General features: G+C 38.3%; 1 protein-coding gene across 3 annotated transcripts in view; it reads right to left on the bottom strand.

The window, feature by feature from the left end:
* Positions 1 to 22,225, bottom strand: part of SCN11A (sodium voltage-gated channel alpha subunit 11) — a 193,410-nt gene that overhangs the window by 25,192 nt on the left and 145,993 nt on the right. For all 3 annotated transcript variants that reach the window (XM_030810198.1, XM_030810199.1, XM_030810200.1), the window contains 7 exons: positions 14,989 to 15,102; positions 14,152 to 14,266; positions 12,105 to 12,259; positions 8,821 to 8,994; positions 1,780 to 1,881; positions 1,033 to 1,296; positions 287 to 340 (listed from right to left, as the gene is read on the bottom strand). In XM_030810198.1, the coding sequence (XP_030666058.1) occupies positions 287 to 340; positions 1,033 to 1,296; positions 1,780 to 1,881; positions 8,821 to 8,994; positions 12,105 to 12,259; positions 14,152 to 14,266; positions 14,989 to 15,102 (978 nt within the window). The remainder of the gene's footprint in view (positions 1 to 286; positions 341 to 1,032; positions 1,297 to 1,779; positions 1,882 to 8,820; positions 8,995 to 12,104; positions 12,260 to 14,151; positions 14,267 to 14,988; positions 15,103 to 22,225) is intronic.

Here is a 22,225-nt window from a genome sequence, read left to right as displayed (position 1 = left end):
GATTCTGCCACTTCTGGCTCCATCTCCTGTATGAGTGGTTTTTCCTTGGCCACCATGGAGAAAGAAGACTGGACTTTAGAGAATATTGGGGTATCAAATACTCACTAGAGGATGCATAAGAATCCTTTATATTAGTCAGTGGTATCTCACAGCGTTTTGTTCCAAAGAAAACAAGGCAGAGAACCCCGGCTGCTGGAACTATGATGCCAGTTCTGGACTGTCCATGTAGTCATGATATCTCTGACTTGACCCTAACACTCCAGAACATGGTAGAACACTGACTCACCTCTCTGGAATCAACAGCTGCGTATATAATATCCATCCAGCCCTTAAATGTTGCCTGCAACAAAAGCAGAAAAACATGAATAATACAAATGTAGACTTGCCATCAACAGATACATGGCATGGAAAAGCAGGTGAGGCCCAGTGGGCTGACTATATAAGATGATACCCCAACCTTCTAGGACAAGATGCTCAAATGAAAGAACGATAGAAGGGAACACAAGGATGCGTGTCTTGGATTTTTTTCTTCTTCTTCATTTGTATAAGATACAAAGTTTAAAAACAAGAAATTTCCACCTTAAAAGTTACCAGAGAAGCTGAAGCTGTGGCCCAACAGCTGAAAAGAGACTGGCTAAGGGTTCTTTTCTGATGCCATATTTATTTGCACTGCCTGTTCAAGACCTGGCAACTGTGCTTTAAACAGGGAACTGTTCAAAGTGTCATGACCTACACCTGAGGCTCCACTCCTCTTTGCCTGGAGTTGTGGAGAGCCAGCAAGGTGCCATACAGGACAGTGTGAGATGTACAGATCCTCAAAGGGGCATCACTAGGAAGCTGAGGCTCAGCAGTCAATGAAGTTGGAGATGCTCAGTAGAGGACAATTCCAGAAGGCATTGGCTTTCATATAAGGAATTAGGATTTGCTTCTATTATCACAATGGAGTCACCGCATTTTTATTAGCTGAGAAAGAATTCATGATTCTCTGAAGTTTTTTCTCCTCAGAGTGAAAAACATACTGACTGTACTTACCACTTGCAGCAGAGCGAGGTAAGCATTTCCCACATTGTCAAAGTTGACTTTCTGGTTGATCCAAGAGAAATTGCCACTTTCACATTGACTTTTATTTGTAATGATGGTATAATTTATAACTGAGTCTGTTCCATTAATGCATTTCCCAAATTTTCCAGAAAAGAAGTGTACTCCCAGAATACAAAATATGAGCCAGAAAATGAGGCAGACAAGCAAAACATTCAGAATGGCAGGTATGGCACCTATGAGAGCATTGACCACCACCTTATGGAAACAAAAGCAAAGAAAACCATAACAGATGGGTAGGATGCACCAGGCTCTTCGACTTCTCAGCATGGGCCTGATGTGCAGGTCTTGATCTCTTGGAGCTATGTCCTTAATCTCCACATACATGTGCCCCATCCCCATGACAAGCCCTGCTCTCGGCTCCTATATAATAGGTCCTCTCTGTTGCCACTGAGGATACCTTGAGAAGTGCCCTGGTGACGACAGTGTTAGAGACTTACAGACACCTACCCCAGGATTCTGAGGGGAAGCTAGAGCTCATCTTGGCTGTCACAGAAGCTTTTAGGGTAGAAACCATACATTAGGCTTTTCTCTACCTCTCAAATTCTAAGCACTGGGCAGGCTGGGAAGTAACCCAGGAAAAGCTTGGCAATTTAAGGAAATCTCAGCCCGAAAAGAACTGTTGGTCTTTCCACCTTTCCCTGTTAACTGAACTTCTACCCATTCTTCTGCAGAATGTACCTTCATTCCTTCGAACTGGGACAGCGCGCGAAGAGGCCTCAGTGCTCGTAGAGTCCGGAAGGACTTCAATTCCTTTAAGTTAATGAGGGTGGTCACTGAGATCTGATGGGAAGAGAGGCCACAGATAATGCACCTGACTTGGTGTCCAGCTGGAAAGTCCATTTTTCTCCTTATCTACCAAAGCTACAGTCCATAAACGTGGGAACAATGCACTCACATTATTTGTTTAGTGAAAGACAAGGAAAATCTGAGAAATTGTTGTGAATTAAAGGAAACCAAAGAGATATAACAATCATGTAATATGGGGTGCTGAATTGGATCCTGGATTGGAGTGGGGGCAGGAGGTGGATGCATAAAGGGAGTTAACCATAAAGAATCTTGTTATGGCAGTCAATTGAAATTTATTATGACAGTCAATTGCCGTAACAAAGCTCTTTATGGTGAATTTGAAAAATTTGACAATGGATGTGGATTTTAATTGAATCAATGTTAAATTTCCTAACTTTGATCACTGTATTGTAATCATGTGAGACATTGTCCTTGATAGGAAATATACATTGGCATGTTTAGGGGTAATAGGTTTGATGCTTGCAACTTAATCTCAAGCAGTTTAAGGGGAAAAAAAGAGAGAAAAAATGACAAAGCAGATGGGTGACAATAATTGGCGAACCTGCAGAAAGAATATGTGGATTTCATTATACTATTTCCTGCAACATTTTTCTTAGTTTGAAATGATATCAAAATAAAAAGTTACAAGGAAAAAATAAATTATTTGCTAATATTTCCCCTAATCCAAATAGCTCCTTATTGGGGAATTAAATGCTATTTTCTCTCCCAATATACTTCTCCTCAATAGGACAGAACTGAGTATTAGAAAGCTCTGTTAAGTATACCAAATTAAATCTTAACAATATTTACAGATGCTCAGTAGAGGACAATTCTAGAAGATATTGGCTTTCATATGAGGAATTAGGATTTGCTTCTATTATCACAATGGAATCAATGCTGAGCTTGAGTTGAATCTGCTTGCTGCAGATCTTCAGCCATTCTTATTATGGAGAGTTTTCAGAGGCTCAACTTGGAAGAAGAGTTGCTCAGCTGGATAGGAAGTGAATCAGGATAGTCCTGACTAAGCTGGTGTCAGAGTTCACTATTACCTAAAAACATTCCTCACAAATCTTGCCAACCTCATTGTAGTAGTGAAGAGAAATTGAGTTAATATGACAGAATATTAAGATTTTGAAATTTATAATCAATTTACAGTGTATTTATAATGTTTTTAATGGGCTTTTTGTTTACAATGGCACCACTTTTGGAGAGTTATTTAAGTTATTAAGTTATTAAGTAGCTTTCTCGCAAATACTCCACTTATTCCTAGCCAGATGAAAACAGATGGCAAAGTTTAGCAATTCTTCGTTTTACCAAATCATTGTCATGGTTGGTGAGAAGAGATGTTCCTACAGAGACCTTATACAACTCTTTACCTTAAACCTTACCCCAGTTTCTGTTCCATCAGACTTGCAGGTATCAGTGAGACACACAGAAGCACCCACATTCTTTCCCACCATACTGTACTCTTCAAGTGAGAAGTCTTCTACTAGTTTTATCTTATTTTTTAAATCTAACATGCATTTATCACTCTGCACTGTTTTTGAAATTATCATGTTGATTATATTCTTATGGTTTGCTCCTTGTAACTGTTGAGGAATAGTACAGCATATAAATCTTCATGTTTTACGGATCCACTCCTCCTTGGTGAATACCTAGGTTATTTCCATTTCTTTGCTATTATGCAAAACAGTACACTGGACAGTATTACGCACAACAGTACACTGGGCAGATGTGTGCATTTTTCTTGGGTACATATGCAAGAGTTCTCCTTGGATCTATAACAAGTGATATTTGTGGATTGTGAGTTGGGTCATTTGTGATTTTTACTTAATAGTGCGAAATGTTCCCTACAGTGGCTGTATCAATTAAATTATTAGCAGTGGTTTGAGATCGCATTTTCCTATATCCTTCTAAATGTCAATGTTATCCATCTTTAAAATTTTGCCATGGCTGGGCACAGTCGCTCAAGCCTGTAATCCCAACACTTTGGGAGGCTGAGACAGGAGGATAGCTTGAGCTCAGGAGTCCGAGACAAGCCTGGGCAACACGGTAAAACCCTGTCTCCACAAAAAATACAAAAATTAGCTGGGCGTGGTGGTAGGTGCCTGTAGTCCCAGCTACTTAGGAGTCTAAGGCAAAAGGATCAACTGAGCCTGGGAGGCAGAGGTTGCCACTGCACTCCAGCCTGGGTGACAGAGTGAGACCATGTTTCAAAACAATATATTTTGTTTTCCAATCTAATGAGTAAAAAGAGGCTTCTCATTTTAATACGCACTTCTGTGCTAACTGGTGATAGAACTAGTGTATATTTCATCATACATTTATTCCTTTTGTGAATTGGCTGTTTGCATACTTCTCCCATTCGTACTCTGGGTTGTTTTTTTCCTGTGAATCTGTAGGAAATTTTTATATGTTGTGAATAATAATGATCTATTGTGGCAAATACTGTCTCCCAGGTTCTAGTTGGTTTGTAACTGTAATTAGAGCATTGTTGAATAGAAAAATAAAAGTTTTACTACATTTTGATGTAGTTGAATTGTGTATCTTTTTGTGGTTTATGCTTTTCTAATAAAAATTATGATGGTAATTTTATATAATCTTGATTGACAATAAACATTATAGAATCGTTCACGTACATTCTCTCATTTAATCAATGAGAGATACAACAATATCCCAAGGGATACAACAATATCCCAAGCTAAGCAGCACTTTGCAACATCTACCATATTATAGATGAGGAAACCTGAAGCTCAAAGGATCAGCAACTTGTTTCAGGTCATACAGCTGATAAGTGGTGAATTTCAGATTCCCACCACAGTCTGCATGATGTCAAGGCTAATAATAGTAATAGTAAACCACATTTGTTGAGTGCTTTATCTGTGATTTGTAAAGATATATAATTGTAAGATTATTTTCTTTTCTTATTTGATTCATTTCTGTTCTATTCATTTTATTATCAATATTATGTTTATCTCATTAAATAAATTTGCAAGCTTTCCCTTTTTTTGTCTATTCTTTGTAACAACTTGAATAAGATGAGATTAATTCTTCCTTGGAAGTTTGGTAAAAGTTACCTGCAAAACCATCTGGGCCTCTTGATGATATGATTGTATACATAGAAAATCCTAAAGAGTCATCCAAAAAACTCCTAGAACCAGCAAATGAATTCAGCAAAGTTTCAGGATACAAAATCAATGTACACAAATCAGTGTACTGTTGGTACACCAACAGTGACCAAGCTGAGAAACAAGTCAAGAACTCAACCCCTTTTACACTAGCTAAAAATAAAATAAAATAAAATACTTAGGAATATAACTAACCAAGGAAGTGAAAGACCTCTACAAAGAAAACTACAAAACACTGCTGAAAGAAATCATCAATGACACAAACAAATGAAAACATATCTCATGTTCATGGATGGGTAGAATCAACATTGTGAAAATGACCCTACTACCAAAAGCAATCTACAAATTCAATGCAATTCCCATCAAAATACCACTATCATTCTTCACAGAACTAGAAAAAAAAATCTTAAAATTTACATGGAACCAAAAAAGAGCCTGCATACCCAAAGCAAGACTAACCAAAAAGAACAAATCTGGAGACATCACATTTTCAGACTTCAAACCATACTATAAGGCCATAGGCACCAAAACAGCATGGTACTGGTATAAAAATAGGCACACAGACCGATTGAACAGAATAAAGAACCCAGAAATAAAGCCAAATACCTACAGCCAACTGATCATCGACAAAGCAAACAACAAATTGGGAAAAGAGCACCTTATAAATTGGGAAAAGAGCACTTTATTCAACAAACGGTGCTAGGATAACTGGCTAGCTACAGGTAAGAGAATGAAACTGGATCCTCATCGCTCATCTTATACAAAAATCAACTCAAGATGGATCAGAGATTTAAGTCTAAGACCTGAAACCATACAAATTCTAGAAGATAACATGGGAAAAACTCTTCTAGACATTGGCTTAAGCAAAGCCTTCATGACCAAGAAGCCAAAAGCAAATGCAACAAAAACAAAGATGAATAGATGGAACTTAGTTAAACTAAAAAGCTTCTGCACGGCAAAAGAAACAATCAGCACAGTAAACAGACATCCACAGAGTGGCTGAAAATCTTTGCAATCTATACATCTGACAAAGGACTAATATCAAGAATCTACAAAGAACTCAATCAAATCAGCAAGTAAAAAAACAAATAATCCTATCCAAAAGTGGGCAAAGGACATGAATGGACAATTCTCAAAAGAAGATTTACAAATGGCCAACAAACATAGGAAAAAATGTTCAACATCACTAATTATCAGGGAAATACAAATCATAACCACAAAGCAATACTACCTTACTCCTGCAAGAATGGCCCTAATCAAAAAATGATAGATGTTGGCATGGATGTGGTGAAAACAGAACACTTCTACACTGCTGGTGGGAATGTAAACTAGTACAACCACTGTGGAAAACAATGTGGAGATTCCTTAAAGAACTAAAAGTAAATCTGTCATTTGATCCAGCAATCCCACTAATGTGTATCTACTCAGAAGAAAGGAAATCATTATATGAAAAAGACACTTGCACACACGTTTATAGCAGCACAATTCACAATTGCAAAAATATGGATTCAGCCCAAATGCCCATCAATCAACTAGTGGATAAAGAAAATGTGATACATATATAAATATATAGAGAGACAGATGGTATATATATATATATGGTATATATATGGCGTATATATATGGTATATACAGTATATACCATATATAGTATATGTATATGGTATATACTATATACGTACACCATGGAATACTACTCAGCCATAAAAAGGACCAAAATAATGGCATTCACAGCAACCTGGATGGAATCGGAGACTATTATTCTAAGTGAAGTAACTCAGGAATGGAAAACCAAACATTGTATGTTCTCACTCTTAAGAGGGACCTAAGCTAAGAGGACACAAAGGCATAAGAATAATACAGTGGACTCTGGGGACTCGGGAAACGAGGGTGTGAGGGATAAAAGACTACATTAGGTACGGTGTGCACTGATCAGGCGATGGGGCACCAAAATCTCAGAAACCACCACTAAATAACTTATTCAGGTAAACAAACATCACCTGTTCCCTGAAAGCCTATTGAAATATAATAAATAAATAAATAAATAAACAAATAAAGCCACCCATCTGGGCCTGGTACCCTTTTTTGACAGTGTGGCTTTGGACTACTGTTTTGATATTTTTAATGGTGATCACTAGATTTCTAGTGAAACTATCACTTGTTTTCTATTATGTGTTCAGTGAATTTGGGCAATTTATAGTCCACATCCTCATTTTTACCTGTGAGAAAATTATTGTCAAAAGAGGGGAAATGTTTTGCTTAAGGTTACACAAAAAGAGGGTAGACCAATTAGTTTTAGGACCCAGGCTCCTAAGTGTAGGGCTTGTATCCGGTAAAACAGAGGTCCCTATAATGGAGATAACAATCATCTGTTCACACAGTTTACAGGGTTTTCTTTTTACTATAATCTATTAAGATAATAGGTACAAGTTATTTGCTCTCTAGAAATTAATAGGACTGACAAACGTGGATGTTTTTATTCCCATCTTTGAATCCTGCTGTAGTTTCTATGGCATTTATGCCTTTCTAAAATGCCTGAACCAAAATGAGCTTCTGTTTCCTTGCCTCTGAGCTTCTGGTTTTCTTGTTAGCAATGTGGTAGATGTCATGTAATACTGATTAACTCAGAATATTGATGTCCATATTAAATGAACACATGGTCTATTTGTGCTAACCAACAACATTATGGTTCTCCAGTGGGGTTTGCTGACCACATGGTTTATGCTCAGGTATTTGTCTTATCTACTTCCTTGCACAGCAGGGACAAAGTTTAACTAATTATATCATGATGGAAAGAAGGTAATGTTAAAATCAAGGGCCCTGGAGTGAGACTTACTAGGTTCCACCAGTTTTAATTATATAAAGGTATTACATAATCACATGTATCCTGAAAATAGGTCTATCTACTATGTATCAGTAAACATAAAATTAATCTTAAAAAAAGGATGTAATGTTAAATCAAGAGCTTTGGAGTGAGGCTTACTAGGTTTGTATCTCACCTCCACCACTTCTAGCTGGGCAATCTTGAACATGTTTCTTAGCCTCTCTATGACTTACTTTCTTTCTCTGAATATACAAAAACAGTAGCACCTGCCACAGAGTGGCTATCATAACTAAAAGAAAGAAGGCATTTGGAGCATATGGAAGAGTACTTGATACAGGGAAAGCACTCAATAAATGTGATCCACTAATACTATTATTAGCTTTTGTGTCATACAGCTAGACATGTGAATCCCAATTTCACCACTTATCAGCTCTGTGACCTGAAACAAATTGCTAATCCTCTGAGTTACAGATTTCCTTGTATACAGTGTGGGAGGTGTCATACAATGCTGCTTAATTCAGAACATTGTCATGCATATTAAATGAGAGATGGTATGTGAACAATCCTCTTATGTTGCTTGACAATTAAGATGGATATTAGCTTAGTCTATTGGCTGCTGACCAGCTTTGAGAAGTCTTGAAAAGAAATAGAAAGTTGGAAGAAGAAAAAATCAAGGATACTGAAAGTTATTCTAGGTACATATTATACATAAACAGTGCTTATGGAGAGAAGTGAATGAATCCCATCATGGGAAAGGTTGTAGTGGTGAGCATATAAAGTGTAGTGTATGAGGAGTGGGAAAGGCTAAACTGCTGATAGACAAATGACAACTACTTACAAGTACTGTGAAGAGGCAATGATAACAAGAAAAACTATTTTAGACAGACATCCATATGAGGCACACAGGAAAAGCAGCCCCCACATGATCCCTGCCTTAACCACTACCCCAGCCTGTGTGGGACACAGAGATGGTAAACTTACAATCACAATGATGAAATCAAGGCAGCACCAGGCACTGGTGAAATACTTTCCAAATCCGAAGGCTACCCATTTTAGTACCATCTCCCCGATAAAGATATATGTAAAAATAATGTCAGTACAATTTATTAATTCTTGGATTTTGGGTTGTTTCTCGAGGTGAACATCTTCAAATATCTGAAATGAAAAAGCATAGCCATAGGCCAGGTTGAATATTTGCAAAGAACTCCTTGGTAACTTTACTTTTTGTTTTTCTTCCTTATGTGAATAAAAACTGGTATCTCTCTTGGTAAGGAGGTTTTGCTCAAAAGATATTAAGGCTAAACTTTTCCAATGGAATCCATTCCTTGAGTAAGTAAAAGTGGAAGAAGGAAAATCCTCTTTCTTCTGTTGTCACAATATTTCCTCAACTTCTTATCACTGGTCCCCTGAATATTAAAACATCTTCCTAATGGATCACCACATTATTTCCTGGGCTTCCTCATCCTTTCAACTCCTGCCAAATATGTCTTGTCAACATTCCCAGGACCACCCAGTTACATAGACCATCTCTCATCCTCCCAATTGCCTTGGTGGATTAATTCAGCGTCTCTTTATTGCTTATAACATTGAGTCCAAGTGCCTTAGCCCATCCTCTAAATCCTGCCAACCCCGATTCCCCTCATCTCCCCGTACAAACAGCCTTATCCATTTACCTTACCATTCCCTACAAATAGTGTCATTTCGTATGTGTGCCATGACATTAACAAAATTTGGAACACTCTAGGCTAAAGCTCCCAGTGTAAATTGCTTTGACTATTAAACATTGTTATCTGTAATTATGAAAAAGAGATCCTGGCTTTCAGAGAGACCCTTTTTAATGCTACATCCAAACATTTCCCTCACCCGAACTGTATGTGATTCTACAGGGTCTATATAACTAGCATATAAGCTGTCCTTTTGGCCTTTACAGAGTTACTGAGAATGAAAGAAAGGAAGAGGGCCTGTTACTAAAGCTGCCCATGAAATTTACGCCAACATTGAAGGCAGGAAGAGAATCATCCTTGCTGTTGGGGACTAGGGTAAGCCCATAGCTCCAAAGTCCTGGGGTGAAAAAAAGAATGCAAACGAGTAAAACAGTCTCACTTCCAATTGCCAAGTTGGTTTTTGGTTGAAGAAGGCCCTCTATCTCATCCTCTGCTCTTTCAGCTCTTCTTCAGCTTTAAGATTTCAGCTTAGCTGATATTTTCTATAGGAAACTGTCCTGTTCCAGCAGGATTGGGTTAGGTTCCCATCCTACATGCTCCCATGTCACCCACTGCTTCCCTGAGTAGGCCACTTAATTGCTCTATCTATCTTGAGCTATACTTTCTGGTCTATAATCACTCCCGCTTATCTTTTCTACTAGACTTCAGGCTCCTGGAGGTCAGGGACTTCGTTTGTTTGCCTATTGAGGATAACCAAATCTGAATGGTATTGGGTGCTCATTTCCTCCCTTATTTGGGAAGCTTCCCAGTAAGCTGGTTCAGCAGATCTGAGTTAGCTCAATGGATGAGCAGGCTTATACCTGCAATTGAGCTTCAGAGGCTTCCACATTATATCTAGACCATTTTCTGACACAGGAAGCTCTTATTATTACATAGTTGCCTAGACCAGAGTTTCTCAAACTCTAATGAACCCCAAATCACCTAGGGAACTTGTTACAATGGACTGCTTGTTACAATGTAATACTCTGCGTTTCTAACAAGCTTCCAGGTGATGCTGCTGCTGCTGATAGACACATATAGTGGCAAACGATTTGATGTCTATTGTTCTCATTCTCTACAAATATGTATAGAGAAGTATGGGCTGGGTCCTTCTCCTGGCACGCTCTGCATTGTGTGTTCAGCTTTGCTCTGCCCAGCCTACACCTGCCTTTCTGAAGGCAAGTAAGAATTGGGGTTGTGTGCCCTCTGCTACATTTCTGATCATAAATTTTCTTTTTATGGCACCATGGGGCATTTTTGCTGTGGCCTTTTGGCACTGTCACTGCTTTCCCACTGCCTATCATAAGTATCATTTGTGGAATAAATACAAGAAACCCTACCACTTGAATAAGAGTAGACAGCCAGTGAAAATGTAGTCACCAGAAAGTCTACAGGTAACCCTAGACCCAAGATTAACAATAAAAATTGATAAAGGGAATTCTCTGGGATGGTTTTATAGAAATCTGCTTTTCTATTTGAAGAATAATTTACACTGTAGTAAGCAGACAAATGGAGATGTATGTTGATCACAGTCCCCGGTGGGCTCTGGTATGTATTCATCTCTTTTCACCTAGAGATCACACATGTATAAAACACTAACCAGTAGCTATGGGGTGTAGGAGCAAGACATTTCCTGGTTTTTTTCCACTTGCTAGTGATTCGCTGTGAAATGTTCTCTCACTCTTAGCAGGGGAGAACCCAAGACTCCTGGGTTTAGTAATATGGAACCAAACTCTCATAACAAACTCATAACTGTTTGTTATGTCAAACAGTAAGAGAGTTTGGTTCCATATTATTTAGCCACACATTACTGTATGATCATTTTAAGGGAAGATGCATGATAGAAAAAAGCAGAAAATAGAAAAGGAGAGGGAGAAATATGCAGGTGATAAGATAAAAGATACTATCCCCCCTAGCAGGGAGGGGAAAGGGAGACGAGAAGGGCCAGAAGGTGTGGAGAAAGAGCATAAAGGAGTGGATAGCTCTATGGCTATGGAAGCTGATGGGTTCAGAGTTATTTCTAAACCTCATTGGGACTCATACCACACTTTGACCATGCATATAAAGCAACATCTCCTTGTCCTTTCTTTCAAGGGATCATGAATTATAGAAAATACCAAGGCAACTTATTATATCCTAATCTGGTCCCTGTAACTCCCTCCCATAATATTTTACCTTTCAGAAAACAGCACTATGGCTTATGGTAACAGGGAGAGTCGAAGCATTGCTGTCTAGAGGAAGAACTATGTAGGATACAGTGAAAATGTCTAGAAATCCCCCCAAAATGAGAGGTAGATGATCAAGGACCAGACTCTAGTGGCCACTTTAAAGTGCTGGTTTTCGTTACTCTTCCACACAGATAAAGCATCTTTGCTTGGGGATATCCCAGTTGAGCACGACTTCAGAAGTTGTGCAAAACCCTGCCCACTGCGGGAAGCAGCAGCACCAGAGACCACTTCTGTCTGGTCTCCCATATTCACAGTCCTACGAGAAGCCAAGTCAGAGTGCAGCTTCCCCAGCTGCCCTGATGCCCAACGTCTCCACAACACCATGATGATTTACCAGTGCCCCACTGCTCAGCAGAATCACAAAGATAATAAAGCTCTCAAACCAGCTGTGTTTCACTATTTGGTAGCAGGTTTTCCGCAGGTTCCACCAAATGACCCAGGGAGGCTTTCTCTTGTCCAAGCTACAGCATGGAAAGCAGCAACCAAAGCCTGAAAGGAATTAACGGTAGCACTATCGTTAGTGTCTGTAATAAACTGCAACTCTTCACCCCTTTCTGTGTTCATGCCCCTTGCTATGTGACCTGCAGTTGCTCCCATTAAAGAAGTAGAGCATCTTTTTCTAACCTCTTAAATCTGGTCCCGGCCATGTGACTTGCTTTGGCCAATAGAGTGGAATGGAAGTCACACTGTGCCAGTTCTGAGCCCAGGTCTTGAAAAGCCTTGCATGCTTCCACTTGCTGTCTTGTGCCATCTCCACAAAAAAAGGCATATTCAGGCTACCCTATTGAGTCTGGAAGGAGGATGATAGACATGTGGAGCAGAGCCATGTTGCCCTGTTGAGCCCAGGCTAGATAACACTTGCATGAATGAAGCCAACTAAGATCAGCTGAATCCTGCAGGCACATGTTTATTATTTTATGCCACTGAGGTTTTGTAGTTGTTTGTTATGCAGCAATTTTTTTGGTAATCATAAAGAGATCATGTCTGGAGGACTCCAGGGAATGAGGTAGGATGGCCACAGGCTTTGTGAACCTCTCAGGTCATACACAAAAGAATTTGATCAAATGTTGAGATGTTTACAAAGAGCTGAGCATTTGTTCTGAACACACACAGGCCTTCAGTATAGACCACATTGCTCTTTCCACCTTTTCTCCTCCTCCCCTTGTACAAATTCTGCTGATCCTTACTTCATGATGATTATAACATTCTGCTCTTTTCCTCATCTTCTTAAACCACTATGGGCTCTCTTCACTCTGCCTCTTTTCTTCTTCCAAGAACATCAGTAGTTTCATCTTCCTAAAAGACTACACTTTTTTCCTGGCTTTTATCCCACTCCTCCCTTCTTTGATAAAACCACCTTTCTTTCTCATCTCCACTGTTGACATCATATGCACACCTCAAGGGCCAGTGCAAACGTAAATCAGGAGAACTGCAATCTACGGGAAATCCTTAATCCAACTCCTGTCCAGCTTTGGAGCTGTTAAGCGACCTGGAATGTGAGTTTGAAACCTGTTGTTTGTGGTCTTTCTGGACCCAATTTAGTCTTAAACTTATAGATAATTTTTTTAGATTCATTCATTAATTTGTTGTCACTTACTTATTTATCAACATTTGTTGAACCCATTTCTGGGCCGGCTTCTATTCTTACACTAGAGATACAATGCTGATGAAGTCACTGCCTTTGTTTTTAAGGACCTCATGGGGGAAACCAGTGCAAATAAGTTCACTACAATGAATATAAGAAATAGTAAAGGCCTATAGGAAAAAGCCACTACGTTCACTCAAGAAATTAGGAAAGCTTGCATTTATTGATTGCTTATTTTTGTTCCAGATGCTCTTCTAAGTGATTTATATTCACTCATTTAATACTCACAACAACTATTTGCTTTGTATACTATTATTACCCTCATTTTAGAGATAAAGCACAGAGAGGTTAACTAAATTGAACAAGTCACACAGCTTATAAGTGGCAAGGCCAGAATTTGAGCTCAGGCAGTTTCGCTCCTAAGCTAAACATCCTGACTACAATGTCTAAACTCTTTTCTTGGTCTTTCACCTCAAATATACCCTGACATTGAATGCCCTGGGAAGCACAGAAAGTGGCAGACATATTGGCCCAGTGGGCTTTCTAAGAGAGTTTTCTAGAGTGTTTACCTGGCATGTTGGGCCGTGTGAGAGGAGCCCAATTAAAGCAAGAATTTCCTTAAATCCCCTCTGCCTAGACCCGACAATCGCCCCAAGAATCTATGGGTGCCCACTCATTGCTTTTGTCCCCAATAGAAGTAGAAAGATGATATCTACTAAAACCACAGAGCTTCAAAGAAGAACAGAAACCCCATCCAAAGATTCTGTGAACTGGATGCAGAAATACTGCCACTTACCTTTGGGCAAACATCTCTCTGGTTCCTTTTTGGGAACCATCTCAGGTAACCATCCAAAGCCATCCTGAAGATCAATGGTGCTACATTCTGATAGTATACTGGTAACATCAGACTTCTGCACATCAGAACAAAAGGAAGGGGGTGCCTTTTACTAACACCTTCTTTCACCATGGTAGTATGGAGTTTCTCATTGTCTGATTTTTTAAGGATGAAATGAACTAGGCAAAGGTTTCTAGGATGAGAGGTGTCAAGAAACACCTCTCCTGCTGGGTCCTTTTCTAAGTGCTATGACCAGCCTGACTTCAGAAGAGAACTCTCTAGCTCATCTCTATAGCTGAGGAATAGCAATGCATATGAAGATACAGTACCTCCACGTTTTCTCCCTACAGATCATAACCCTGATAGGCTGCCTAACTCCAATTATGTGATGAGAAGAAGGCTACTTTACTGAGGCTATAATTTTCCACTGTCTCACCTCCTGGAATAATAGGCCGAGACCAGTGGTTCTTATTTCTTTGGCTCTCCAGGAGACATTTTGGCAATGTCTAGAGACATTTTTCATTATCTTAACTGGTGGATGCTACTGGCATCGAATGCATAGAGACCAAGGATGTGGATAAACATCTTATAATTCACAGAAAAGCTCACCACAACAAATAATTGTCCTGCTTCAAATGTCATACTAGCAAAGTTGAGAAACCTGGCCTAGACTTTTGCTCAAAACTCGATTCTTGCACTTTTCTCTGCATTAATTGTGCCATTTTTCCATAATAACTATCCTGGAGAAGGTGTGTGGATGAGCCACAAGTTCCTCTGACAATATCCTAGGAAAATTACCTTTCGGGGATCCTGTATGGTCAGATGAGGCTCATCTTCAGAGAACATGTCAATTTCCACACTTTGAACTCTCTGGCTGGTGGGCTTCTTGTTCTCCTGATGGAGCTCATAGGCCTAACACAGAGAGCCCAGAATAGAAATAATATTCCTCCTGGACATGTCACTTAAAATGAAAGAAGTTTGAATGCTATTTGGTTTTCTCTTTGTCATGAGAATAAGCCTTTGACATTATTACTCTTTTTGCTCTTTAGAAACTGCTCCTGGAAAAACTTAACATAATATAACTCTGGGAAAACTACTAGAGGAAACAGATACTGAACTTGTTGCAAAGATATGTAATAAAAACAGTATGGTTCTGGTACAAAACTCCACAAGTAATTCAGAAATAAAACTTATATTGGGATTTAATATAATTTATATGGGGATTTAATATATTTTAAATGCGCTCTTTCAATTCAATGGCTAAATAATGAATTATTTAATAAATGGTACACAATGCCATAATACAGTAAAAATAAAATATATAATCTTATGATATTCTGATGTAAAAATAAATGGGTAAACATTTTAAAAGAAAAATTTGAAAAATAACTTGCTATCATGCGGGGTACAGAGAGTTTCCTTAGCAAAACAGGAAACTAAAAGACATAAAGAAAAATAAGAAAATATATCATTACATAAAACTGAAAAATACATTTGTTCTGATGAACTACAGGAATATCTAATAAGGATGTGTACAGTCATGTAACCAAGCAGCTTGGCAGCTGAGCCTCAAACTGTGTTTTAAACATTTTTTTCTTCTTTTCCTCTTCCTCTTTCCCCTCCAAGTCTCAAGATACAACTTTGAGACAAACTGCATATGTGTTACCTCTTACCATGAAATACAGCCTTGGAATGTGCTGTGAGCCTCCACTGCCTTTCCTTTCCCATACTATATTCCCATACCTTATGCACATTTATTTACCTAAATGCTTTTTAAGGACACACCATGTTCTTTTATGTGGTCATATGTTTTCTTAGAAGCTTCAAGAGTCAGATCCTGACAGGGACCAGGTACCTCTAGAATTCTCTCCCCAACAAGATTACTTCAAGAACGGAACATACTTCAGGCTGTAGAGTGACTACAAGATTGACTGCAACTAATTTATAACCTGGCAGGATCCATGATGGCACCAGCCCCTTCACCACATGGGACAATAATTCAAGAGGGGCCACTGGAGCAAGTCACACCACCTGGCACCTCCTAGCCCCTCTTGCCTGTTCTGCATCTCAAACCCTTTCTTTAAAAACCCCCACATTCCTTCCACAAATTGAAGAGTAGAATGGGTCTCTGCTCTTCCCCTTGCTGGCACAGATAATAAGGGAATATTGCTCTTTCTTATCATAATTTATTATTATTTTGAATTCTTTTCATAAGCAACTAGCAGCCGGACGGACCCTTTTGCCGGTTACAGTCACATCTTGGGTAAATGTTTTATCCTAACATCTATGTGAAGACTCTTGCAACTCTGACATTATAAGGTCATGATTCAGGAACGTTTCTCCACACATGTAAAAATACATACACATACAAATATAGCCACAAATATACCTCACAAACATACACATACAAAAAGGGGTAACCTGTCTGTGGACTAGACACAGAAAAGAAATATAAAGTAGTAAGAATTTAAATAAGATAGCAGGTAATGGTGTCTAAAAGTACCCTAGATGAGGAAGGGAACCAGAACTATATTTAAGGCTTGAAACTGTGGGCTGAGGTAAAGTTTTTGCACTTAAGAGAGAAAGCAAAAAAAAAAAAAATGCTGTAGCAAATGCTTATAATTACAATTGTACAAAGCTGCATATGTAGGGAGACAGGAAGAAGTACAGCCTCAGAAATAGGACCTGGCAAAGGTACCCACTGGTTCAGTGACTGGATCTGCAATATGACTTGTATCATTATTAGACAACAACCCAAAGTTGGCAATATAAGACATGGATCTGAAATGGATGCCACAGAAGGATTTATTGCAGACAATCATAGAATTTAGATCGCAAAGAGAATGACAGATCCTCCCACTAAAGATGAGCTTTTAAGCTAACATTCCAAAATATATGAGGAAACAAACATAAAATCAGTAGACTTCCTAAAATTAACAACTAGGAGGTGAATTCACTTGAGAAAAAGATGAAAGTAACATAATAATCTGAAAATGTCTTTAAATTAATACATTGAGAACTTGATAAAGAAGTCATATAGAGTTTCACATCCTGGATGATAGCATGATAATCTCTGTGGATGTTCTCCCTAGGGAAATAAGCATAAGTGGTGAAAACTGTTTTAAAAATAATTTAAAGTCTCTGGAAATTATTCTGAGTGTGCACAGCAAACGAAGAAACATTTGTTCAAGAAAATCTACTGAAATTCAGTAAGAACGGTAGAAATTGATGACACTTAAGCCATGATCTGACCTCTCCCCCCGGCCCTTCCAGCCAAGTTTTATGGAGGCTCCACTCTAGACTGAGGTGGCCAAGAATTTAGGGCTCCTCTACCCTAGCTCTTAATCAAGGGATGTGGTGATGGGTGCACCAAAATCTCACAAATCACGGCTAAAGAACTTATCCATGTAACCAAAAACCACTTATTCCCCCAAAACTACTGAAATTAAATTTTTTTAATGAAATTGAAAAAAAAGATATTGAGCCTTTTGAATGGAAAGGCACATCAATGATATCTGCATAAAGGGAAAATCTTTTTAAATGCTTACATTTAAAAAAATACAGCCTACATGTTAAATTACCTATTGCAGGCCAGGCACAGTGGCTTATGCCTATAATTCCTGCACTTTGGGAGGCCGAGGTGGGCAGATCACCTGAGGTCCAGAGTTCAAGACCAGGCTGGCCAATATGGTGAAACCCCATCTCTACTAAAAATACAAAATTAGCCAGGCGTCGTGGTGCACGCCTGTAATCCCAGCTACTTGGGAGGCTGAGGCAGGAGAATCGCTTGAACTTGGCAAGCAGAGGTTGCAGCGAGATGAGATTGTGCCATTGCACTCCAGCCTGGGTGGCAAGAGCAAAACTCTGCCTCAAAAAAAAATTACTTATTGCATACTTATTTTATTTTAGTGCAAGACCTGTCACATGGTGGTCATTCAATGCATTTGAAATAAAGAAATGCTGGCCCGGCATGGTGGCTCACACCTGTAATCCCAGCACTTTGGGAGGCCAAGGTGAGCGGATCATGAGGTCAGGAGATCAAGACCATCCTGGCTAACATGGTGAAACCCCATCTCTACTAAAAATACAAAAAAATTAGCCGGGTGTGGTGGCAGGCGCCTGTAGTCCCAGCTACTCGGGAGGTTGAGGCAGGAGAATGGTGGGAACCCAGGAGGCAGAGCTTGCAGTCAGCCGAGATCGCGCCACTGCACTCCAGCCTGGGCGATAGAGCGAGACTCCATCTCAAAAAAATAAAACAAAATAAAATAAAATAAAATAAAGAAATAAAGAAACGCTGTTTAGTATCATCAAAAATAATCCCATTTTCCAATACATAAATGATTACACCACCATGAAATGCCTACCAATAAAAATGCATGAGTTATGGAAAAAAAAAAAAAGCAGCAGCAGCTGCAGGCCACCAGCATTTTTTATCTCTTCCAACTCTGAGTTAAGGCCTCTAAATTTCTAGTGAGTGTGGCCAAAAAGTTGGCTCCCTTTTTCCATCTAGCCCTCCACTCATAGGGCAGAGACTTTATCCCAGAAGCGGCAGCCCAAGAATACTAGAATCACCCTCATTCCAGCTTACTTGTAGGGCAAAAGCTCTGGGGGTGGGGAGGATTAAGGAAGAAGGAAACTGAGAAGTTGAGAGGCTACTGCCCCTGCCCAAGTGCCTGGAATTGTGCTTAAGAGAGTTTGCCCAGAGTGGGAGGTAATTCATAAGAAAAAAGAGCTCTGAAGCTCTCCATAGAACTGACTTTATTTGAAACAAAGTGGTGTGGGGAAGTAAAAGTCTAAAAGTGCTCTTGAAAACAAAGGATATTGGATATTTTGATCATAAGCAAATAAGAAGAAACTGGTAGATCTCCTTCATTAAAGGCAACAAACTAAAACATAGGTCAGCAAATTCACCACAAAGAACTACGGAAAGTGATGGCTAAGGAGAGTCCCCCTGGGGTCAAAACAAATCTCAAAGACTGCGCTTAAAAGCTATCATTTCCTGAATTTAATTGAATCAGACAGTTGAGCAATTTATGCCCCATGGCATTGTCAAGGAAAATAGAGCAATTATCTAGCAATTAGTTGAGCCTAAAATCGAAGTGTAATACCAAAAGAGGCAGACAACTTAACAGAGAGATCACAGAAGGAGACAAAGATAGCCTTGCTGAAACAACAGTCATCCTAGACTGACCGTGTGCACATCCAAGGATGTACTCTCCTAGGAGTGACACCAAAGCTTTCACATTGTGTGTGAATGGAGGGGGATGGGTTGGAAAGGGAGTGGATTCCACTAAAATAGTCTAGCCAGACTACCATTTAAAAAAGAAGCTTCAGAGAGGAGAAAAGTGAATCAGTTATAGAGTTTCCACAATATGTTACTGAAAATGTCCAATTCAAAACAAAACAAAAAAAAATTATGAAATGTGCAAAAAACAAGAAAGCAGGACCCATACAGGGGAAAACAGTCAGTAACAGAAACTGCACATGAAAGGGTCAAGATGTAGAGCTAATAGAAAAAGAATGCAAAGAAGCCATTATAAATATATTTAAAGAATTAAAAGGTACAATGCTTAAGGAAATAAAAGATACTATGACAATGTACAATCAAATACAAAATATCAATAGAAATTATATTTTAAAAAGAACCAAATAGAAACTTTGGAGTTGAAAATTATCATAACTGAAATGAAAAAGTCACTAGAGAGACCAACAGTACATTTGAAGCAAGAACCAGTGAATTTAAAGATGAATCAACGGAGACTGTGCAATCTAAAGAGCACAGAGAAAACAAAAGAAAGAAAAATAAAAAGAGCCTCAGAGAAATGTGGTGCACCATTAAGCACACTGACCAGAAAGGAAAGAGAAAGGAACAGAAAAAATACTTAAACAAGTAATGGCTGAAGACTCCTCAAAATTGATTGAAAACGTTAATCTACACGTCTTAGTCCAATTTATGCTGCTATAATAGAATTCCTGAAATTAGTAATTTATAAAGAACAGATATGTATTTCCTACAGTTCTGGAGGCTGGGAAGACCAAGGTCAACAGGCCAATATCTTGTGAAGGACTTCTTGTTGCATCATAACATGGCAGAAGGCATCACATGGCAAGAAAGAGAAAGGAGGGAAGGGGGCCAAACTCATTCTTTTATTAGGAACCCACTTCCACAGTAACTAAACTACTCCCACAATAACAGCATTAATCCATTCATAAGACCAGAGCCCTCATAATCTAATCACCTATTAAAGGGCTTACCTCTCAACATTGTTACTTTGGGAATTAATTCTCCAACATATAAACTTTAGAGGACACATTCAAATCCTAGCACTCCACATCTAAGAAGCTCAATGAAACCCCACGTAGAAAAAACACAAAGAGATATACACCTAGACACATCATAGTAAACGGGCTGAAAGACAAAGAAAAGAGAAAATCTTGAAAGTAGCAAGAGAAAAGTGGTTCATCATGTACAAGGTGACATTGATAAAATTAACACTGACTTTGCATTAGAAATAATGGAGGCCAAAAGGCAGTGATATGATATATTCAAAGTGCTGAAAGAAAAAACAACAGTGAACCAAGATTTTGATATCTAGTGAGGTTATCTTTCAAAAATGAAGATGAAATAATCACATTTCCAGACAAACACAGAGAATTCTTTGGTAGTTGGCCTACCTTATAAAGAAGACTAAAGGACATCCTCCAGGCTAAAAACAAGTGGCCCTAAATGGTAATACAACACCCCCCAACACACACACACAAGTATGGTAAAAAATATATATTTCTTTTCCTTTCTTCTTTTAGCTGATTTCAAAAGCAATTGTGTAAAACAATATGTTTAAAATTGTATTGCTGGGTATGTAACATATAGAAATAAAATATATTTGCTAATAAGAGCACAAAGGATATGGGTGGGAGCAAAATTGCATTGGAGTAAGAAAATCACACCTGCAGGTAACTCACATTCACAGGAACAAATGAAGACAGCCAAGAGTAACTAAGAAGATTATTAAAATAAATCTTATAAATATACACTTATTTTCTTTTATTTTCTCAGCTCCTTTAGTAGACATCTAGTTACATTAAGCAATAATAAAAAAAGTTGTTTGGGTTTTAACATATATGAATATAATATATAGAATTAAAAACAATACAAAAAGAGGAGAGAGGAAATAGAGCTATATATGAGTAATATTTCTATAGCTCACTGGAATTAATATAAATCTGAGATAGATTCTGATGAGTTAGATGTATATGTCAAATTTTAGAGTACCCAAATAAGGAAATAATTTCAAAAAGATTTTGAAAAAACTAAAGTTATTAAAATGTTATACTAGAAAATATTTTCTTAATGCAAATGAAGCAGTAGAGAAATAATAAAGGAAAAAACATGGAAGACATATAGAAGACAAAGAGGAAAATATGAGAAGTAAATAAACTGAATTAACAATAGCATTAAATATGAATGGGTTAACCAATCCAATCAGAAGGCAGAGATCACCAGAATAGATAAGAAAACAAGATCCAATTATACACTGTCTGCAGAGGACACATTTTAGGTTCAAAGATATAAATAGATTGAAAATAAAAGGATGGAAAAAGACATGTTATGCAAACAGCAACCATAAAAGAAGCTGGGATGACTCTATTAACATCAGACAAAATAGATTTAAAAACAAAAAACTTACTAGAGATAAAGAGGGACATTTTGTAATGATAAAAGAGCCAAAATATTGGGAAGATATAGCATTTATAAACATATATACACCCAATGGAAGAGCCCTAAAATACATGAAATGAAAATTGACATAACTGTTGGAAGAAATAGACAATTCAACAATAAACATTGGAGATCTCAATACCTCATTTTCAGAAATGAATGAATAACAACTAGATAGAAGATCAACAGGGAAATGGAATATTTGAACAAAACTATAAGCCAGTTAAACCTAGCAGACATCTATAAGACACTTAATTCCAAATGGCAGAATACACATTCTTCTCAGGTACACATGGAACATTTCCAGGATAGACA

Source organism: Nomascus leucogenys, chromosome 4, assembly GCF_006542625.1.
Source record: "Nomascus leucogenys isolate Asia chromosome 4, Asia_NLE_v1, whole genome shotgun sequence".
In the NCBI taxonomy this organism is placed as follows: Eukaryota; Metazoa; Chordata; class Mammalia; order Primates; family Hylobatidae; genus Nomascus; species Nomascus leucogenys.
The sequence above is the reverse complement of the archived record's forward strand: the minus strand, read 5'-3'. Positions and strand labels throughout refer to the sequence as shown.